Raw genomic sequence first — 20679 nt, 5'->3', positions numbered from 1 at the left:
CATTTTCCTATTCTTTGTAAAACTTCAATATTCCTTTTGTTAAATTTAAAAAAAAAAGCCTCATTTCATTTCCTTAGTAACCAAAAAGAATCATTTACCTACTGTACATTTGTAAATATTGGCGTAATTAACAATTATTCCACGAAATCGAGTCGTACATGAGCGGATAGCTGACGAGGTGCGTAGCACTGAGTTAGCTATAAGCCACGTACAACCCCGATTCCAAAAAATGTTGGGACAAAGTACAAATTGTAAATAAAAACGGAATGCAATGATGTGGAAGTTTCAAAATTCCATATTTTATTCAGAATAGAACATAGATGACATATCAAATGTTTAAACTGAGAAAATGCATCATTGAAAGAGAAAAATTAGGTTCTCTTTACAACAGTCTGTAAACGTCTGGGGACTGAGGAGACAAGTTGCTCAAGTTTAGGGATAGGAATGTTAACCCATTCTTGTCTAATGTAGGATTCTAGTGGCTCAACTGTCTTAGGTCTTTTTTGTCGTATCTTCCGTTTTATGATGCGCCAAATGTTTTCTATGGGTGAAAGATCTGGACTGCAGGCTGGCCAGTTCAGTACCCGGACCCTTCTTCTACGCAGCCATGATGCTGTAATTGATGCAGTATGTGGTTTGGCATTGTCATGTTGGAAAATGCAAGGTCTTCCCTGAAAGAGACGTCGTCTGGTTGGGAGCATATGTTGCTCTAGAACCTGGATATACCTTTCAGCATTGATGGTGTCTTTCCAGATGTGTAAGCTGCCCATGCCACACGCACTAATGCAACCCCATACCATCAGAGATGCAGGCTTCTGAACTGAGCGCTGATAACAACTTGGGTCGTCCTTCTCCTCTTTAGTCCGAATGACACGGCGTCCCTGATTTCCATAAAGAACTTCAAATTTTGATTCGTCTGACCACAGAACAGTTTTCCACTTTGCCACAGTCCATTTTAAATGAGCCTTGGCCCAGAGAAGACGTCTGCGCTTCTGGATCACGTTTAGATACGGCTTCTTCTTTGAACTATAGAGTTTTAGCTGGCAACGGCGGATGGCACGGTGAATTGTGTTCACAGATAATGCTCTATGGAAATATTCCTGAGCCCATTTTGTGATTTCCAATACAGAAGCATGCCTGTATGTGATGCAGTGCCGTCTAAGGGCCCGAAGATCACGGGCACCCAGTATGGTTTTCCGGCCTTGACCCTTACGCACAGAGATTCTTCCAGATTCTCTGAATCTTTTGATGATATTATGCACTGTAGATGATATGTTCAAACACTTTGCAATTTTACACTGTCGAACTCCTTTCTGATATTGCTCCACTATTTGTCGGTGCAGAATTAGGGGGATTGGTGATCCTCTTCCCATCTTTACTTCTGAGAGCCGCTGCCACTCCAAGATGCTCTTTTTATACCCAGTCATGTTAATGACCTATTGCCAATTGACCTAATGAGTTGCAATTTGGTCCTACAGCTGCTCCTTTTTTGTACCTTTAACTTTTCCAGCCTCTTATTGCCCCTGTCCCAATTTTTTTGAGATGTGTTGCTGTCATGAAATTTCAAATGAGCCAATATTTGGCATGAAATTTCAAAATGTCTCACTTTCGACATTTGATATGTTGTCTATGTTCTATTGTGAATACAATATCAGTTTTTGAGATTTGTAAATTATTGCATTCCGTTTTTATTTACAATTTGTACTTTGTCCCAACTTTTTTGGAATCAGAGTTGTACGACAAGATTGAGTGGAATAACTTATTCCATCCACATTCACTGGATTTTCAGATACCGAGCATTTTTATTTTTTGCAAATTTGATAAAAACTTTATACAAAACGTCCATCAAAATCATTTCCGCTTAGACGGGCTTCTTAAAAACCTATCAGTGGCTGCACAAATTGACTTTAGTATTGTGTTTTTGTAGAAAGTGCCGTCTTGCTGTTGTGCCGAGGTATAGAATAGCTTTAGACATTTATTTAATTCTTCCTTGGACATTTCAGTTATATAAATTTTCAAACTTCAAGATTTTGAACCAGTTTAAAAATAAATTTTAATAAAGATAAAGAATGCAAACAAACCAGCAAAATGACAGGAGCAATTTGTGAAAAATGTTATAATTCTTGGGGGATGGGGTCCTTACCTATGTGTTCCTCTTTTTGTATTTTTTGGAGTTTTGTTTTCGAGGAGAGTTTTTATTTCGTCCTCGGTTGGTTCAGCAACACGCTCCGCCATCTTGTTCTTCTCTACTCACTGTATATGATCCGACCGGCTACTCTACTACTAGCCAATCAGAGCGCACGATTGCTCATATCCAATGAATATGAGTATAATAAAATAGCCCCATTACTGAAATATTCCTTTCATTAATAAAAATGAACAAGTTAATAACAAATAGGGCTTTTCTTAATAAACTTTCATAAACATTTGTACTACCTCCATTTGCTTCTCCATTCATCTTTCTGTAGTCTGTATAAAGAGAGCTCGGATTTCTTGTTAAATCTATTTGCACAGTCAATCACACAGCAGCTCTCACATTTTAGGTCCGTTGTGCGTTTTCTCTGCATTAGATCTGCGTTAAGCCTCGGTCACAACCGGCTGTACGTGCTCCTACGGCCGGTCTACGTGCAAAAAAAAAAAAAAAAACGCAAGAACCGCACGGAGGGCGCGCGTGTGACGTGCTGATTTTCGAGCCGTAGACTGGCCGCAGAGGTTCTTTGTCATGTCAAACAAACTCTACGGGGGCTTACATTTTTCCAGGTTGCAAGACAAACTTACGGCCAACGTGCGTCTTTCTCCACGAGCAAAATAAATAAATAAATTAAAAAAATGCAGCGATTTGGGAAACGCCAAAAATCGCACGGCCAAAAAAAAAAAATTTGTACGTCCGGTTGTGACCTAGGCTTTACTTCCACCTCTGCTGAAATCATGTGCATTTCCGCCGTTTCCCTCTGCTGTCTAAACAACACAATTACAGCTAGGAAAAACTAAGAGATTGCACAGCCTGATAATAATCATGGCTCATTTTTATTTCAGTTACTTGAATCATTATAAATTTGCATCGTGATTTATCAGCGCACGATATATTGTTACATGCTTAGACATAGGTGGACAAATCACTTGACCAGGTGCCCGGGACAAGCAGATTTCATGTCCAGGATATTTTTTTTTTCTGGCTTTTATACACGAAGTGAGGAGAGAACACATTTCATCTGTTTTGTCAAAGAACCAAACAGGACATTCAGAAATGATAAGAAAAGGACAATAAAATCATGAACTCACTCGTTTCCTTCAATCTGTATTAATGCACTTAAATCGCTAACAACTTGCCATACCTCACATTAGCTACCACATTTTTAAGCTAATTAATTAAACATGGATTTGGAAAGTACACCAGAACCAATGAATTTAGCATTTGTCCAGCCCTGATGATACAAGAACGAAAAAACACATGCTGGATAGCTGGTGATAAATAATAAACAACTCATCCCATGCGTTTATAACTGCCTTGTGTTGTGTGCGTGTTCTACACTTACCCCTGGCACAAAGGTGAGGATGTTGTATTTCTGGTTTTTGATGGCGTTTTTGGGGTACTTCTCCTCACATTTTTCAGGGTGGCCGAGCCAGACGGTTCGAGCCTTCAGCTCCTTCTTCCTCCGGCACACGTGAGCCAGATACTCGCAGCAGCTGAGGTCAGGAAGTCAACAAGAGAGAGAAGGAAGTCAAATCAGTAGCATGAAGAGAAAACTAAACACCTCATACACAGAATACCTGGATGGTTTCACTGTAACTGGATTTCTAATGAAAGTCTCTTTAAATGTAAATTAAGTCTCTCCCTCTGTTCTTTTCCCTCTGCAGTCAATCAGGAGGGTGTCAGATCATTTGGTGTCCCCTCAAAAAAACTGCAGTTTCAACAAACATCCTGAACCACAGGGACAATAAATCCACACAAAGCTCGTGTGCGCCAATAAATAATTATACTGGAGTTTGTGTTTGGCTAAATTGGAACTGGATCTAGAAGACAAATTTAGTTTCGGAACAGGAAATGTTTACATGTAATGAGACTTGACTTTTCTTTGGTAAGGATTGATGCAATCCTATGTATGCTTTATACTAGTGCATCTCAAAAAATTAGAATATTGTGAAAAAGCTCAATATTTTCCATTAGTTATTTAAGAAAGTGAAAATGTTATATATTATAGACTCATTACACAAACTAAAATGTTTCAAGCATTTTTCTATTTTAATCAGTATGGCATACAGTACAAAAACATAAAAAAAAATCTCAAAATATTAGAATATTTCATTTCGAGTTTGAGTAAAACAGTATGAACACAGTGTATCTCTCAGTCTAGTTCAGTACACACAACCACAATCATGGGGAAGACTGCTGACTTGACTGTTGTCCGGAAGATGATCACTGATGCCCTCCACAAGGAGCGTAAGCCACAAAAGGTCATTGCTGAAAAGGGTGGCTGGAAAAGGTGCACAAGCAACAGGGATGGCCGCAGTCTTGAGAGGATTGTCAAGAAAAGTTGATTCAAGAACTTGGGAGAGCTTCACAAGGAGTGGACTGAGGCTGGTGTCAGTGTATCAAGACCCATCACGAGCAGACATCTTCAAGAAAGGGGATACAACTTTTGCATTCCTAATATCAAGCTACTCCTGAGCCAGAGACAATGTCAAAAGTGTCTTATCTGGGCTAAGGAGAGAAAGAAATGGACTGTTGCTCAGTGGTCCAAAGTCCTCTTTTCAGATGAAAGTACATTTTGCATTTAATTTGGAAATCATGGTTCTAGAGTCTGGAGGAAGAGTGGAGAGGCACAGAATCCAAGGTGTTTGAAGCCCAGTGTGAAGTTTCCATAGTCTGTGATGATTTGGGGTGCTATGTCATCTGCTGGTGTTGGTCCACTGTATTTTATCAAGTCCAAAGTCAACACAGCCATCTACCAGGAGATTTTAGAGCATTTCATGCTTCCATCTGCTGACGAGCTTTTTGGAGATGCTGATTTCCTTTTCCAGCAGGACTTAGCACCTACCCACAGTGCCAAAACTACTACCAAATGGTTTGCTGACCATGATATTACTGTGTTTGATTGGCCAGCCAACTTGCCTGACCTGAACCCCATAGAGAATCTATGGGGTATTGTCAAGAGGAAGATGAGAAACACCCGACCCAAAAATACAGATACGCTGAAGGCCACTATCAAAGCAACCTGGGCTTCAATAACACCTCAGCAGTGCCACAGACTGATCACCTCCATGCCACACCGCATTGATACAGTAATTCATGGTAAAGGAGCCCCAACCAAGTATTGAATGTATAAATGAATATACTTTTCAGAAGTTGGACATTTCTGTATTGTAAATCCTTTTTTTGATTGATCTTAGGGAATATTCTAATAATTTGAGATACTGGATTTCTGATTTTCATGAGCTATAAGCCATAATCATCAAAATTAAAACAAAAAAGGATTTAAATATTTCACTTTACATGTAATGAATATAGAATATATGAAAGTTTACCTTTTTGAATTAAATTATGAAAAAAAAGGAACTTTTTCATGGTATTCTAATTTTTTGAGCTGCACTAGTATTTTGTTTTATTCCATCCACATTTACGTGCTCTGATTGGTTACTCTACGACTAGGCTATCAGCTCATATACCATGACAGGGATCGAAACGGGAATTTGGGAGCACTGGTCCATTTGGACCAGTGCCTCTCAGAGGTACTGGTCCGAATGGAGTAGCACTGGTCCGTATTTATAATTACAAATTTCAAGCCGATTTTATATATTTATTCATATAATACAACCATATTATACATGAGTGATCAATTTCAACTGTCTATAAACTTCCTCAGTCATCTCATTATCATCACAATCTTCGAAACCCTCATCCAGATCATCATCATCATCTACCGGGTCATACACCACATCATGCTGCGCCTCCTCGTCATCTTCATCTTCCACCTCCTCATTCTGTCTCTCCTGGGGCTCGACATCTCCTGCCACATACTCCCTCTCATCACCTGCAGGCTGAGTAATTGCATGATCTAATTGGCTACTCTAATACGAGGATATCAGCTTATATACTGTGAGTAGAGAAAAACAAAATGGTGGCTTTGTTACCAAGTATTTAAAAGAAACAGAAATAAGGGCCACATGCTTGTTGAGCGATATCCGTTTGTTTTGATAGCTGTCAGAAATGTCAAGCCAAGGACTTTTAAACTTCGCGGGGGTCTAATCTATCTGACCAATAGCGGTTCAAGTTACATTTGTCTTCACGGGCAGCAATGAAAATGAACGGGAAGAAACGAAACTTCGCGCAGCCATGCTGCATGTAGCGGTGTATACTGCGCACGTAAACAATATGGCGGTGCCCGCGTCTATGCCAACTTGACAAATGTCTCACAAAATCTATTGAAATTATCGTAAAAAAATGGTAAAATAGACCAAGTTCTGCTTAAAATCGGCGAGAATGGTTGATAGAAACCATCAAGGCAGTGAGTAGTTTGATATATATAGCGTGGCGAGCCAGTCGCCCACATGTTGTCACTAGTCGCCCGTACCCTTTCCAACTTGCGTTGGCGAGTGAGCGACCGCCCATTTCGATCCCTGCCATGAGTAGAGAAAAACAAAATGGCGGCACGCGTTTCTGAACCAACCGAGGAGGAAATAAAAGCTCGACTTGAACCCCCCCCCCAAAAAAAAGCATCAAAATACAGAATAAAAGTATTTGATGGTAAGGACTTTTTTCCCCCCAATAATTACAGCATTTTTCATAAATTGCTCCTATCATTTCGCTGGCTTGTTTACATTCTAAGCGGAAATTTTGTTGGACGTTTTGTATAAAAAAGTTTTTAATTTATCAAATTCGCAATAAAAATGCTGTTTCTCAAAATCCAGTGAACATGGACAGAATAAAACCGTTATTCCACTCACTCTCATCGTACATGGCTTATGGCCAACTCGGCACTACGTGCCTTGTCGGCTATCAGCTCATGTATGACTCGATTTCGAGGAATAAATTAAATATTTATTATCGTACTTGCAAAGCAAAGCACTATTTCTCTTTCTGGGCTTTTTATTATTCCCTTTTTTCTTCCAACCATATTTCTGCAAAAAAAAAAAAAAAATCCCTCGAGAACCGCTTAACTTAGAAACTTCATTCCAACTCTTTCTATCATCTTCAGATTCCCCATCTTTCTGAATTTCTCGCTTTCTCACACACCCTCTTCCAATCACGCCGTGAATCTGTCCGTATGTTTATTTCTTTCTCTCAATCTTCATCTCTCTCTCTTCATCCCAGCTAATAAATTGGGATTACCACCTCGTATTGTGTTTTATTTAACATATTAATGCATTTCATCTTGTGTACGGTACTTGTTTTTGTAGGTCTAGGCCAGGGGTGGGCAATTATTTTTTCCAAAGGGCCACATGAGAAACAGAAAATTTTGTGGAGGGCCGGACCAAAAGGCTGAACTAAATTCTGCATAATATTAATTGTATTTCTTTATATAAAGCAATAAATAACATTGTTTTTACAAGCTGCTAAGACTGGTAAGAGTATGGAAAAAACGAGGTTGCCTTACAAAAAATGTCATTTATTCAATCAAATTTCCCAAAACAATGGGTAACAAATTGTGAACGTTTGTACTATTTTTTTTCAGTCACATTCACCCCAAAACACAATAAAGACATCACAATATTGTCTTTCTACTCCAAATATCAAACAAGATACATCATATTATAATAATGATGCCCACATTAGTAGTCTAATCACCTCATTTGGTGTTTTTTATTTGTTCAGAGAGAGAAATCTAGTCTCTGTTGGTCTTTAACGAGTGCATCAGAGTCAGGTTGAATGTCTGAGGTGGAGATGCGAAGCACAGCTGACAGATGATCATCAGTCGATTCGGTGGAGGTATCAGATCTACAGATCGGCTCGGGCTCCGGCGCCTGCTGGTGACGTCACACTATGTGATTGGCTGGACCGTTTGAAGGATGACGTACAAGTTTGTGGTTGGTCTGGACAAATTACAGAAGTAGTTATCGCGGGACGGGGCGGCACTGTGGTGTAGTGGTTAGCGCTGTCGCCTCACAGCAAGAAGGTCCGGGTTCGAGCCCCGGGGCCGGCGAGGGCCTTTCTGTGTGGAGTTTGCATGTTCTCCCCGTGTCCGCGTGGGTTTTCTCCGGGTGCTCCGGTTTCCCCCACAGTCCAAAGACATGCAGGTTAGGTTAACTGGTGACTCTAAATTGAGCGTAGGTGTGAATGTGAGTGTGAATGGTTGTCTGTGTCTATGTGTCAGCCCTGTGATGACCTGGCGACTTGTCCAGGGTGTACCCCGCCTTTCGCCCGTAGTCAGCTGGGATAGGCTCCAGCTTGCCTGCGACCCTGTAGGACAGGATAAAGCGGCTACAGATAACGAGATGAGATGAGATATCGCGGGATTAGGTTTCGTGGGATTTCATGTCATGTTCATGTCGTGCGCATTGCGTTTTTGTCGAACACAACTTCAAAATAAAAGCAATGCACATTCATTCAGTCCATGCATGAGGTAAAATTAGAAAATACGTTTATTTTGTCATTTCTAATCAACCTTACGCGGGCCGGTCAGAATGAACCAAAGGGCCGGATGCGGCCCGCGGGCCGGAAAATGCCCAGGTCTGGTCTAGGCTATCAAGCAAACAAACCAGCCATCTATCCATCTAAATTAATCTCATTTTATATCCAAGGGAAGTACTTTAGGTAAGTAAAGTAAATTCCCCCCCCAACCCATACTTATTTTGCACTTTGCAAGCACTAGAATTTCCTTCAGGAAATCTAGTTATAATTATAATGATTCTTATTTTTGTTTGAAAAAGAGTTGAACTCTGAAGTGCTTCCGTAAAAATAAATAAATAAATAAATAAATAAATAAGAGAATTAAAGCCTTGTAACTAAGAAAATTATATCAGACGGGTTTCAGTATCAGCTGATGCTCAAGGTTTCAGTATTGGCATCAATACCATTCATAAATCAACGTGGATTTTTTTTTTATTATTATTTATTAAATTATATTTCATTTCCGTAATATCACTGTTATTCACTTTTTTTTTAACCCAACATTCAAATGCATATTTCAAATGCAAGTACCAGGTTAGAGTTGTTTTACTTTTACATTTACATTAAATGAAATGCATGGAAAAAAAAAAAATAAAGTCAAGGTTAAAATAACAACCGTCTACAAGGATGCAGACGAACAGCTAAGAGTACAGGACAAGCACAGAAACGTAACCACCGAGTCTCCGCCGAATCCCCGCTTCCACTCCCCCGAACTGCTCTCCGATGCCAAGCACAAGCGCGTATGCTAAACTCTCATTCCCCAGTTTGAAGGTCATACAGCGAGCTTGTTGACTTTTCGATCCGTTTTACATTCCACCTGAAGTCGACACACATCACGCTGATGGAGAGGATAGGCGGCCCGCTGGCGAGTGTACACAGTCATGCTGATTGCTTTGGTTGGCATTAACACAGATTACATAAACTTGGAAAAAATACAATAATATTTGTGTTGGCCTATCTGCCCTCTGTGCGCAAGTTGCCAGCCCCCTGATTCATAAGAGAGATTATTTGCTCAAATAAACGTTGTTTAAATAATTGGCCCGTTTGAATAAGCAGAGTCACTCTGCTTGAATTATTTGTTCGTTTCATAATCCTTTGCCTAAGCACACCGAAAATTACTGGCAAGCGCCAAACTGGTCAGCTGTGTGAAATCCGATTTGTTCATTAGGGAAACAAAATCAATATGCAGCTTACAACTGAGATGCATCACCGATAAACAAATGACAACGGAAACTAGAGTCAATCAAGCAGTCGCTTTATATACAGAACGCTCCGATGAGAGTTTAAAGGGAGTAATATTTCGGTATCAAGTGAGAACGTTCAGCTCTCAGTGAGCCGAGAGCTTTCCGTGCTGTGAGCCCGACTGACTAAACACTGCTTCTGAACTCAAATTCAGTCACGCTACTTAACCCAGGTCTCTTCTGACTGATGATGTGAAACTGGGACCCGAATGCATCACCAACTGTGTGTATTTCATGCACAGTTACCTGAGCATTAGAGAGATTCACAGCCAAGCTCCCTCTAACACACATACACACACACAGATACACAAACAGGTGAACACACACAGCAGGGGTATTCAACTAAAGTGCCAAAGTCCAGTTCCATTAAATTCCTGATCAGCATCTAACATAACTGAATGGTGACAACATTTACTTTTTAATGCTTAGCCACTAGTGATGAGGTCATGCTTATAAATAAGGTGGGGATCACAGTGAAAAAACAAAGTGGCAGTGGGAACGCAAGGAGAATAAACGCATACTTCTCTGTGCAATCGTCTTTAAACATTGAGGGTAATTTTTTTCCCCCCCAAATCTCTCTCACACACACACACCTCATTGTTCATTAACACACTGAACTCAGGGACCGCACATCTCACTTTACCTCGCTCATTTGCACTATTCCGCACTACCTCACCTTAAAGGAACAGTCCACCGTACTTCCATAATGAAATATGCTCTTATCTGAATTGAGACGAGCTGCTCCGTACCTCTCCGAGCTTTGCGCGACCTCCCAGTCAGTCAGACGCAGTCAGACGCGCTGTCACTCCTGTTAGCAATGTAGCTAGGCTCAGTATGGCCAATGGTATTTTTTGGGGCTGTAGTTAGATGCGACCAAACCCTTCCGCGTTTTTCCTGTTTACATAGGTTTATATGACCAGTGATATGAAACAAGTTCAGTTACACAAATTGAAACGTGTCGATTTTCTATGCTATGGAAAGTCTGCACTATAATGACAGGCGTACTAACACCTTCTGCGCGCTTCGGCAGCGCATTGATATCTGAGTTCCGTATCAATGCGCTGCCGAAGCGCACAGAAGGTGTTAGTACGCCTGTCATTATAGTGCGGACTTTCCATAGCATAGAAAATCGACACGTTTCAATTTGTGTAACTGAACTTGTTTCATATCACTGGTCATATAAACCTATGTAAACAGGAAAAACGCGGAAGGGTTTGGTCGCATCTAACTACAGCCCCAAAAAATACCATTGGCCATACTGAGCCTAGCTACATTGCTAACAGGAGTGACAGCGCGTCTGACTGCGTCTGACTGACTGGGAGGTCGCGCAAAGCTCGGAGAGGTACGGAGCAGCTCGTCTCAATTCAGATAAGAGCATATTTCATTATGGAAGTACGGTGGACTGTTCCTTTAACAGCTGCTAGTTTGTTTATACTGCTTATTTCATGTTTACCTGCTATACCTCAATTGCCCTTGACTGTAGGGCTGTGCGATACATCGAATATACTCGATATATCGCCGAAAATTCTGTATGCGATACATAAAATTATTATATCGTAACTATCGAGTAAGGGCGGCCCGGTGGTGTAGTGGTTAGTGCTGTCGCCTCACAGCAAGAAGGTCCGGGTTCGAGCTCCGTGGCCGGCGAGGGCCTTTCTGTGCGGAGTTTGCATGTTCTCCCCGTGTCCGCGTGGGTTTCCTCCGGGTGCTCCGGTTTCCCCCACAGTCCAAAGACATGCAGGTTAGGTTAACTGGTGAATCTAAATTGACCGTAGATGTGAACGTGAGTGTGAATGGTTGTCTGTGTCTATGTGTCAGCCCTGTGATGACCTGGCGACTTGTCCAGGGTGTACCCCGCCTTTCGCCCGTAGTCAGCTGGGATAGGCTCCAGCTTGCCTGCGACGCTGTAGAACAGGATAAAGCGGCTAGAGATAATGAGATGAGAACTATCGAGTATTTTATGGTCATCTTCCGACTTGTGTTCGTTTCGTGTTTGTTGTGTTTGTTTAAAACCTTTTCTGGTGGTTTTCTCCCTGTCCCTCAGGCAGTAACACGAGAGGCTGCCTAAGGGTAAAGAAAACAATAACATCATGCACTCGCCAACCAATCCCGGGCGACATCTCAGTGCTGAAAGGAACTTCCGGGAAGATTTTCTAGTTTCGGTTGTGTTGCCAGATTGGGCGGTTTTAAGTGCGTTTTGGCAGGTTTTGAACATATTTTGGGCTGGAAAACGTCAGCAGTATCTGGCAACACTGCCGGCGGGAAGATTTCCTAGTTCCGGTTTACAGCGCTGACTCAGTTCGTGCAATCGCTGATTTTGCATAGGCTACCGTGTAAGCTCTGTCAATTTCAGCGACAAATTAAAAATGGAAGCGGACGAATTGGTTCCTAAAAGAACTAGTAAGGGGTCAGTCATCTGGCATTTTTTTGGATATCGCGAGGAGGACGTGGAACAGCAAATGCCAGTTTGTAAAGTGTGCAAAAAAAAAAACTGTCATCACGAAAGGCAGCAGCCGGAATTATACACATCTGAGAGGCAGAGCCAGAAAACATTCAGTTCAAAAGTGTGCAAAGAGAAAAATGATGTTTTGCAGATCTCTCTCTTCTCTCCCTTAATCTCGCTCTCTATTGTGAATGTTCCAGTGGTTCTCAGTAGTCAGGTTAACAGCTTGGAGATCTATTTTTTTAAATAATTTAATGAATGAGCACTTTTCTTATTTAGGCTAAATGTCTCTGTGTTGGGCTCGCACTTTATTGGTTTGAGCTCTGAGCAGCTCTGTATTGTATTACCCCTTTGTTGCAATTTTCAAGATTGTTTTTGCAGTTTGTGCCACATCTTTGTTGAATAAAAATAGTCTTATTTCAATTCAATCGTGATTAATCACCAACATGAACATTTAAAACGTCTTGTTGAAAACCACCTGTAAAGTTAACCAAGAATGTTATTTAATCTGCAGGGATTGTAGTGAAAACAGTAAAGAGTAAAAGTTAGATTTCATGGGGTCCTTTAGAGGAGATTTCAATATATCGAGATACATATCGTATATCGTGAAATGGAGAAAATGTATCGGGATATTCATTTTTTCCCATATCGCACAGCCCTATTTGACTGTTTGGTTATTTGAGCCAATTTGTGTGTGTGTGTGTGTGTGTGTGTGTGTGTGTGTGTGTGTGTGTGTGTGTGTGTGTGTGTTAGGCTATGTCTAGTTCATATCTAGAGTGTTTATACTGTTTATATTGTCTGAGTGTTTAGTCTATATCTTGTTTTATCTAGTGTTTATACTGTTTATTTACACTGTTTATATGGAGCACTTGCATGTGACGTCACAGCCAATCCAGATTGTAACAGACGCCATCTTGTCGGTCAAACGCCATATTTCTGCCTTCTACTTCTACCTTTTCTTCTGGAAAACCCTACTATATACAATTCTACTACAACGGCTGCGGCTACAAGCTCTCCCTACCTGTGCACGTTTTTTGTGTGTATTTTTGCGTGTTGTTCGTCTGTACCGGACTTCAATATCCACTACAACCGTATGGACTTACTGGACATTGGTTTCCAGCAGAAAATGACGGTTTGTAGCGATTTCCATCGCATGCACAACATTCCGGACGAGATAGCGAGACCAGCGGGGTCTCCGTGGATTGTTATCGGAAGCAAAGCGAAGGAAGCGGCGCCGGGAGCGGAAGCAAAAGCGAGGCTGCAGAGCCGGCCTGTTGACTAAGCTCAGAAAACAGCCACTCAAATCTCCACTGCTAAGCCTCTACCTCTCCAACGCCAGATCCATGGTAAACAAGACGGACGATTTGGAATTACAGCTGGAATTACCTTATTCTATTCTATAATCGGCTGGTCAGTGCTATACTCAATATTTAAGTGACTTACCCGTCCAATGAGGATTGTTATTTTCTTGTTTACAAGATGCCACATCTGAGTCGCTGACAAATCCTGAATTTCTGTAAAGATAACTGTCCAGAGATTTATAAGCACGCAGTGCTTCACCACTGAACAGCGAGGGAAAGTTAATGAGGTAATTATTCACGTCTGGGTATTCCGCTGGCAGTTCAACATCCACTGACACGGTCGTGAAAACTCCGTCCGGTAAGCCATAAGGGTCACTAATCTGTAGATCGTTTATTTTAGACATATATCTAGTTATCTGTTCATTAGAAAAATGAGCCGTGTAGTCCGTCGGTTGAAATTGATCCATTCTGTACACGAGTGCAGCAGTATTCAGCTGTGTTTTTTACCGACAAGATGGCGGCTGTGTACTTTCCGGTCACGTGACTGCAAGATCTCTATTGTCTGAGTGTTTAGTCTATGTCTAGTTCCTATCTAGAGTGTTTATACTGTTTATATTGTTGTTTGTTTTTTTCAATTATTCTATGCTTATTTATTGCATTGCCTGTTTGCACCGTGGGTCAGAGAGGACTGAAATTTCATCTGTGCTGTACGTCGAGCATGTATAGCATATCTGACAATAAAGTTGACTTGACTTGACATCTGTGAAAACTTGTTCCTGTATCGATGAGCTGCCTTCAGGTTAATAATTTACATAAACTGAACTAGGGTCTTTCTTCCCCAGTATTTTCTGAGTATTCAATTCAATTTGCAGAAATATTTCTCCGTGTCTACTTCAGGGCCACAGTCCATAATTTGATGACCCAACGCATTTCATGTTCTCGCATTCATGTTCGGGGGAAACTCTGGGTCCTCTGTTTTCCAATCACTGCCCGAAAACATGCCAGTTACTGGGCTGTGCGAGTGCACAGTGTCTGCGATGTACTGGTGTTCCATCCAGAGTGAATTCCTGCCTCACACCCTGACTCGGAAAAAGTGTTGGTTGGTTGGACAGACAGAACATGTGGATGAACTGATGGGTGGATGGAGGGATGGCTGGACATATGGATGGATAGCTGCGGGAGAGAGGGATATGTGGATAGACTGATGGGTGGAGGGATGACTGGACAGACAGACTGGTGGGTGAAGGGATGGCGTGACAGATGGCTTGAGGGATATGTGGACAGATGGAGGGACTGAAGGGTGGATGGCTGGATGGACAGATGGCTGGGATGATGGGCGGGCCTTAAAGGAGAACTGAAATCGTTTTTAAACTTGCTTTATTTCTTAATTAATGTTCTTCAATTACGTTTTCGGTTTTAGTAACCTTATATCGTGACTCGTATTGGCAACTAATTGCAATTAAATATTATACTTATCGGCCTATTCGGTTTTTAGCCATGTTGAATTTAGTTCGTTTGGTCCACGGCAGGCGTCGCTTATCCGCGCGATCTTCACAAGACTTGATAGACTTCGAAACGTGAAGTGTCAGCGCCGCCATTTTGTAAACTGTTTTCCAAACGAAGTATTGCACAAAAACGAGTTTAAATGATGATTACTGCCTACTTTTTTCAAACTTTCCTGATTGCTATCAAAACAAACAAAACTTCCGGCTTGATCCCGTCAGCATTCGAAAGAGGGCGCACACTAGTCTGGCTAACGCGACTTCAAAGCTCTGCGAGCATTTGGTCTGGCAAAGATATTCAGCCCAACCGTTTCCCAAAGTGCGTGGTTGACCCGCCTCCCTGAAATGCCTCAGTTTGCTACTGGTCGAAGCCAGAAAAGGCTGTGACGAAGCTTAAACCAATCACATCACTCTTTCCTCTGACGTATGTGACGCGACGGGGCTAACTGGTAGATTAAACTCTTACCGAAGCCGGTCGGGAGCAAGGCGAAAACGTCCTTCCTTTCAATAAATACCTCCAGGGCTGCTCTTTGCTCCGTTTTCAATGAGAACTTGCTCCATGTTCGTAATGTTTCTAGTGAATGAAGCGCTTCCGGCATAGATTCTGTAAACAATCTATGGCTTCCGGTCGCAGTTCTACTACGTCAGTGCCTTGAACACGCCTCTACCCAGGGCCGTTGGAGATGCTCAAACTTGATTGGCTCCCGATTTTTCAGGAGCTTGGAAGAGCTGGAGATAGCTTGCCTGGCCAGACTAAGCTCGCAACAGGCCCTCGTGTTGCATCACGCTTAGGATGGGCGGGCCCAGGCTAGGCGCACACGTCTTTTGACAACGTTGGCAGATGTCGGTCACTTTGATTTCCGCTGTACGTTTTACTTCCGTCCTACGATGTCTCGCACAGGTCTCAACGAATCTCGTTTACGGCCGTTGCTTTGACATATGGACTGATATATTACAGAGCATATTTCAAACACTCATAACTTGCTATAGCAGTGACAAAATATCGATCAAAAATGCATTCCTATATTTAATAAAATGAGAAATAGAATTTTTATTTTAAAAAAAATTGCCTTCAGTTCTCCTTTAATGCTGTAACTATTGCTCACTACTCATTCCTGAATCCCATTGCACAAGTGACATCAACTAAACATGACTTAACCACTGCATGGAGAAAGAAGCGGGAAAGAAAGAAAGGAAAGAAAAAAAAAAAACACACCCCAGCGTACTCTGGTTGGGAAAACCGAGCTGAAGGGCCACGCTGGATAGTGCTACAGAAATACCATGAGTTCTCTAGATCTGGACTGACAAAAGACTGAAATGTGTCACACAAATGGTTTAAATTAAAATTTACATCATCATTTACTCATTTATTGAGTGCCAGCTCTGTTCTCTCTCATTTCTCTATTGCTATTTTTCGGAATGAAAGAAAGAATATTAGGAGTGTGTTCTCAGTCCTACATGTCCCTCTGTTTTGTTTTTTTTTGCTCGTTTTCTTTTTAATAGGCAGTATGAAGCCAAACCACATGGCAAACAAATAAAAAGTATGAACGTTGCTAACAGATGCGAAAGCATCCTAAAATTATATTTTTATAAATAACTTTTCCTGCTAGCTTGCAAGATGCCATTACGACCTCAGGGTAATATCTGATTATTTATAGACGCACACAAACGCATCTCTCCATGTACGGTATAGTTACACCTACTACATTTCCCAATGGAGTGATCACTTACCCAAGATGCTAGGTAATAAATTTAAGGCCCTTTTATTTTCACTGGAGTATGTGAAGGAAGGAGAAATTAATCTCATAAATGTAAAAAAAATATGACGTACCTTCCGCATAACACCTTCCAGCCTCCACAGAGGAACCAGCCCAGGCCGTGGCGTCCCTGTCTGATCCTGGCTCTGGGAAGGGTGTGGTAATCACTCTCGTCATTCTCAAAAGCCTCCTCAGACATCATCAATGGCATCTCATCAAGATTCGAGGGCTCATCTTCAACCTGGTACCTGGAAAGGAGAAAATAGTGAGCGAGTCTGTTTAATGTTGTTTTAAAACAAAGCAAAGTTTTCTATTTAGAGATTTGTGAAAATTCGTGATGTTATAAAACAGGTTGGTGTCCAAGGTGCAAATTATTTGCAACTTTTTATCACAGTAGCTGTGTGCTCAGACAGCTAGCTACGTAAATTGTGGATGTTGTGGGATATTTATAGATTTGGTTCCAGGCCTTGAAAGGAGGTTTTGAAGCATTCATTTTTTTTTTTTTTTTAAATACAGTTTTTCTAAGTGGCCTAGTGGTTAGCGTGTCCGCCTCTAGATCGGGAGTTCTACTCACAGTCGGGTCATACCAAAGACCATCATAAAAATGGTGCCTTCTGGCAAGGCACGCTGCAATACAGATGCGAGTGGGGAGTCAAACTCTCGCGGCTACCAGAGGACTAGCCCCCCACTGTAACCCTAGCTATGTAATATAGGCGAGAGCCCGACGGCTACGAAACAGAGATCGGCGCCGCCAAACGTGCCATGAATGGTGCAGGAAGGACTTTGACTTATTATTCAAATACTCTTGACAGACATCAATTTCAATATTAACAAATAAATTGTGGACAAATCACAAACCCAGGCAAAAAGATTATATATCCAGATGGGTTTTCATTCATGGATGCCACAATCAAGTTTATCAGACTCTTCATAGTCTTTTTTTTTTTTAACTCGTCCAAGAACCAGAAAATAAAATACGTACATACATAACTTGCCACCTTTTCGCCTACTTAAACAGACTCCAGGATAAACATAACATGGTACTTTCACTTGCCCAACAGCCTAGCTAATGAATTTTTTATTTGTCCACAGACTTGCATTAATCAAGTGAATAAAAGCACCACAGTCTTATCCTAGAGTTGTATTTTAAATCAACCTTGACTATCACATGAATGACAGCTACAGCATTTGATCAACTAAGGACATAACTAATGGTTATGAAGACCTTCAGTTTAGCATACACAGATCCACATGCTAATTGAATATTACTTCAGGCTGTGTCTCTAATCACACAAATATCCCTCTTCACACACCACAACTTACTGCTTATGAACTTGCTTCATTTTTTTACTGCTCGTCCCATGGGGGGGGAAACGCACTATCCGAGACGTATTTGAGAGTAAGACCAGAGAACTGGGATGTTCGAAATCACCATAAAATATTTAGAAAAACAAACTTGGAAAAAAAGCTTTGAGTGTTAATTTGAGAGTACTCTGCACACTCTCACATGTATCTCCAGTACTGCGTGGCAGAAAGCTACGATAACATGCTGAGACTAGCCGAGTCTCCAGAGGATATCAAATAGCAGCCACACATCAGCCCGCCATCGCCTCCACTTACATCCTACAGACCTGCTCCCACCTGAACATCTCAGCTCTCTGTCAATTTAACTGAAGCAATTAAATAATTACCTCAGATTTTATGAACAAACACATATTACTCAAGATTACAATTATACATGCCATATTTGTGAACTGGGAAACATTGTGATTACTGTTAAAGCTATTTCTATTCTAATTAATACTGTCAGTTTGACCAGTCCCTGAGCACCCTTGTTCCCAAAGACTAATCACTTATCATTACTATTCCTGACCACCAATGCCTGATCACCAACATTCCCCAACGACCAACCACTGATCACCCTTGTTCCCAACGACCAATCACTGATCACCCTTGTTCCCAACAACCAATCACTGATCACCCTTGTTCCCAACGACCAATCACTGCTCACCCTTGTTCCCAATGACCAATCACTGATCACCCTTGTTCCCAACGACCAATCACTGCTCACCCTTGTTCCCAACGACCAATCACTGATCACCCTTGTTCCCAACGACCAATCACTTATCATTATTGTTCCTGACAACCAAACCAGATCACCATTGCTCTCACCAACATTCCCCAATTACTGCTCACCCATATTACCAACAACCAATCACTGATCATCCTTGTTCCCATCAACCAGTCACTCATCACTATTATTTGTCTTGACTATATTTGTAGGTAATAAAAGTTTCCAGAACTGTTTCCTTCTTGTCCTGTTCTTAATAAATAATTATTTGGTGATAACAGATATACTGAAGTCTTCTTTCTATCAGAAATATGCTTTTATAGATACATAAACACTTTCGGGCGGCACGGTGGTGTAGTGGTCAGCGCTGTCGCCTCACAGCAAGAGGGTCCGGGTTCGAGCCCCGTGCCCGGCGAGGGCCTTTCTGTGTGGAGTTTGCATGTTCTCCCTGTGTCCGCGTGGGTTTCCTCCGGGTGCTCCGGTTTCCCCCACAGTCCAAAGACATGCAGGTTAGGTTAACTGGTGACTCTAAATTGAGCGTAGGTGTGAATGTGAGTGTGAATGGTTGTCTGTGTCTATGTGTCAGCCCTGTGATGAGCTGGCGACTTGTCCAGGGTGTACCCCGCCTTTCGCCCGTAGTCAGCTGGGATAGGCTCCAGCTTGCCTGCGACCCTGTAGAACAGGATAAAGCGGCTAGAGATAATGAGATGCGATCATGACGTCATCTGGTCACTTTAACTACTTTCCCCTGAAGAGACACTCTCTCTCAGCCTACTGTAGCCCCTGGATCTAAATCCACTTCTCTGCTTTCTGTAAAGATGTTTTTGTTACAATGACCGTTTTTAAAAAAGGAGCTTTTTTTAAAAAAAATCCTGAAAAATAAAATATTTAAACCTATCCGAAGGAATGGAGAAATGTGCAGAGCAGACCAAGTCACGCGCTGTAAACAGATAGTGCTGAACACTAAGGAGTCATGTGATCTACTGTAGATTCTGATCAAAATGACCGATACTGGACCTGCGTTATCAGTATGAAATACGTAAAAACATAGTTTTAAAAGCGTGTAAACAGCTGTGTTGTGTTGTGTTGCATAGCATCAGAGTGTATAAGGGTGAGTGAGACACGAACAGCTGACAGTCAGCTCACACTTAGCTTAGCCTGCTAGCTCCAAACCCCGGAACCGCATCAAATAACACGCTGCAGCGGTGGGAGAATACAGTTTAAATTAAATATACAGCTGAGACTTAACTTAAGAAGGCTGTTCTAACAGGATAATAGTAGACTTCTAACCTGAGAGACCTGCCAGCATTGTAATAATGGTGCTTCTTGAAATTGTTTCGAACAGGATTCAGGGGGATGCTGTCAGCCATCTTGGCTGCAGTGTGTGTGTACGGAATGACGTCACTCTCAAGCGACGCTATTGCGTCTTTCAGGTCCCACACTGCGGACTACACACACTACCGTTCAAAAGTTTGGGGTCACTTTGAAATGTCCTTATTTTTGAAAGAAAAGCACTGTTCTTTTCAATGATCACTTTAAACTCATCAGAAATACACTCTATACATTGCTAATGTGGTAAATGACTATTCTAGCTGCAAATGTCTGGTTTTTGGTGCAATATCTCCATAGGTGTATAGAGGCCCATTTCCAGCAACTCTCACTCCAGTGTTCTAAGCAGGGCTTTGAACCGGTTCAACCCATACGAAAAAGAACAGTAAAGAACTTATAAGAATTTACCACTGTCTTAGTAGTAAAT

The 20679-nt window shown here is 41.6% G+C and overlaps 1 protein-coding gene across 1 annotated transcript in view; it reads right to left on the bottom strand.

The window, feature by feature from the left end:
- The window catches only part of atp9b (ATPase phospholipid transporting 9B), a 150298-nt gene extending 130004 nt beyond the window's left edge, over positions 1-20294 (bottom strand). The window contains exons 1-3 of the mRNA XM_060942667.1: positions 20214-20294; positions 16927-17100; positions 3537-3687 (exon numbers count right to left, since the gene is read on the bottom strand). Coding sequence (XP_060798650.1) covers positions 3537-3687; positions 16927-17100; positions 20214-20293 — 405 coding nt within the window. The 5' untranslated portion in view covers position 20294. The remainder of the gene's footprint in view (positions 1-3536; positions 3688-16926; positions 17101-20213) is intronic.
- Positions 20295-20679: the final 385 nt, after the last annotated feature.

The sequence above is a fragment of the Neoarius graeffei genome, chromosome 16 (assembly GCF_027579695.1).
Source record: "Neoarius graeffei isolate fNeoGra1 chromosome 16, fNeoGra1.pri, whole genome shotgun sequence".
Taxonomy (NCBI): domain Eukaryota; kingdom Metazoa; phylum Chordata; class Actinopteri; order Siluriformes; family Ariidae; genus Neoarius; species Neoarius graeffei.
Note: the sequence above shows the minus strand (reverse complement) of the source record. Positions and strands in the feature narration are given on the sequence as shown.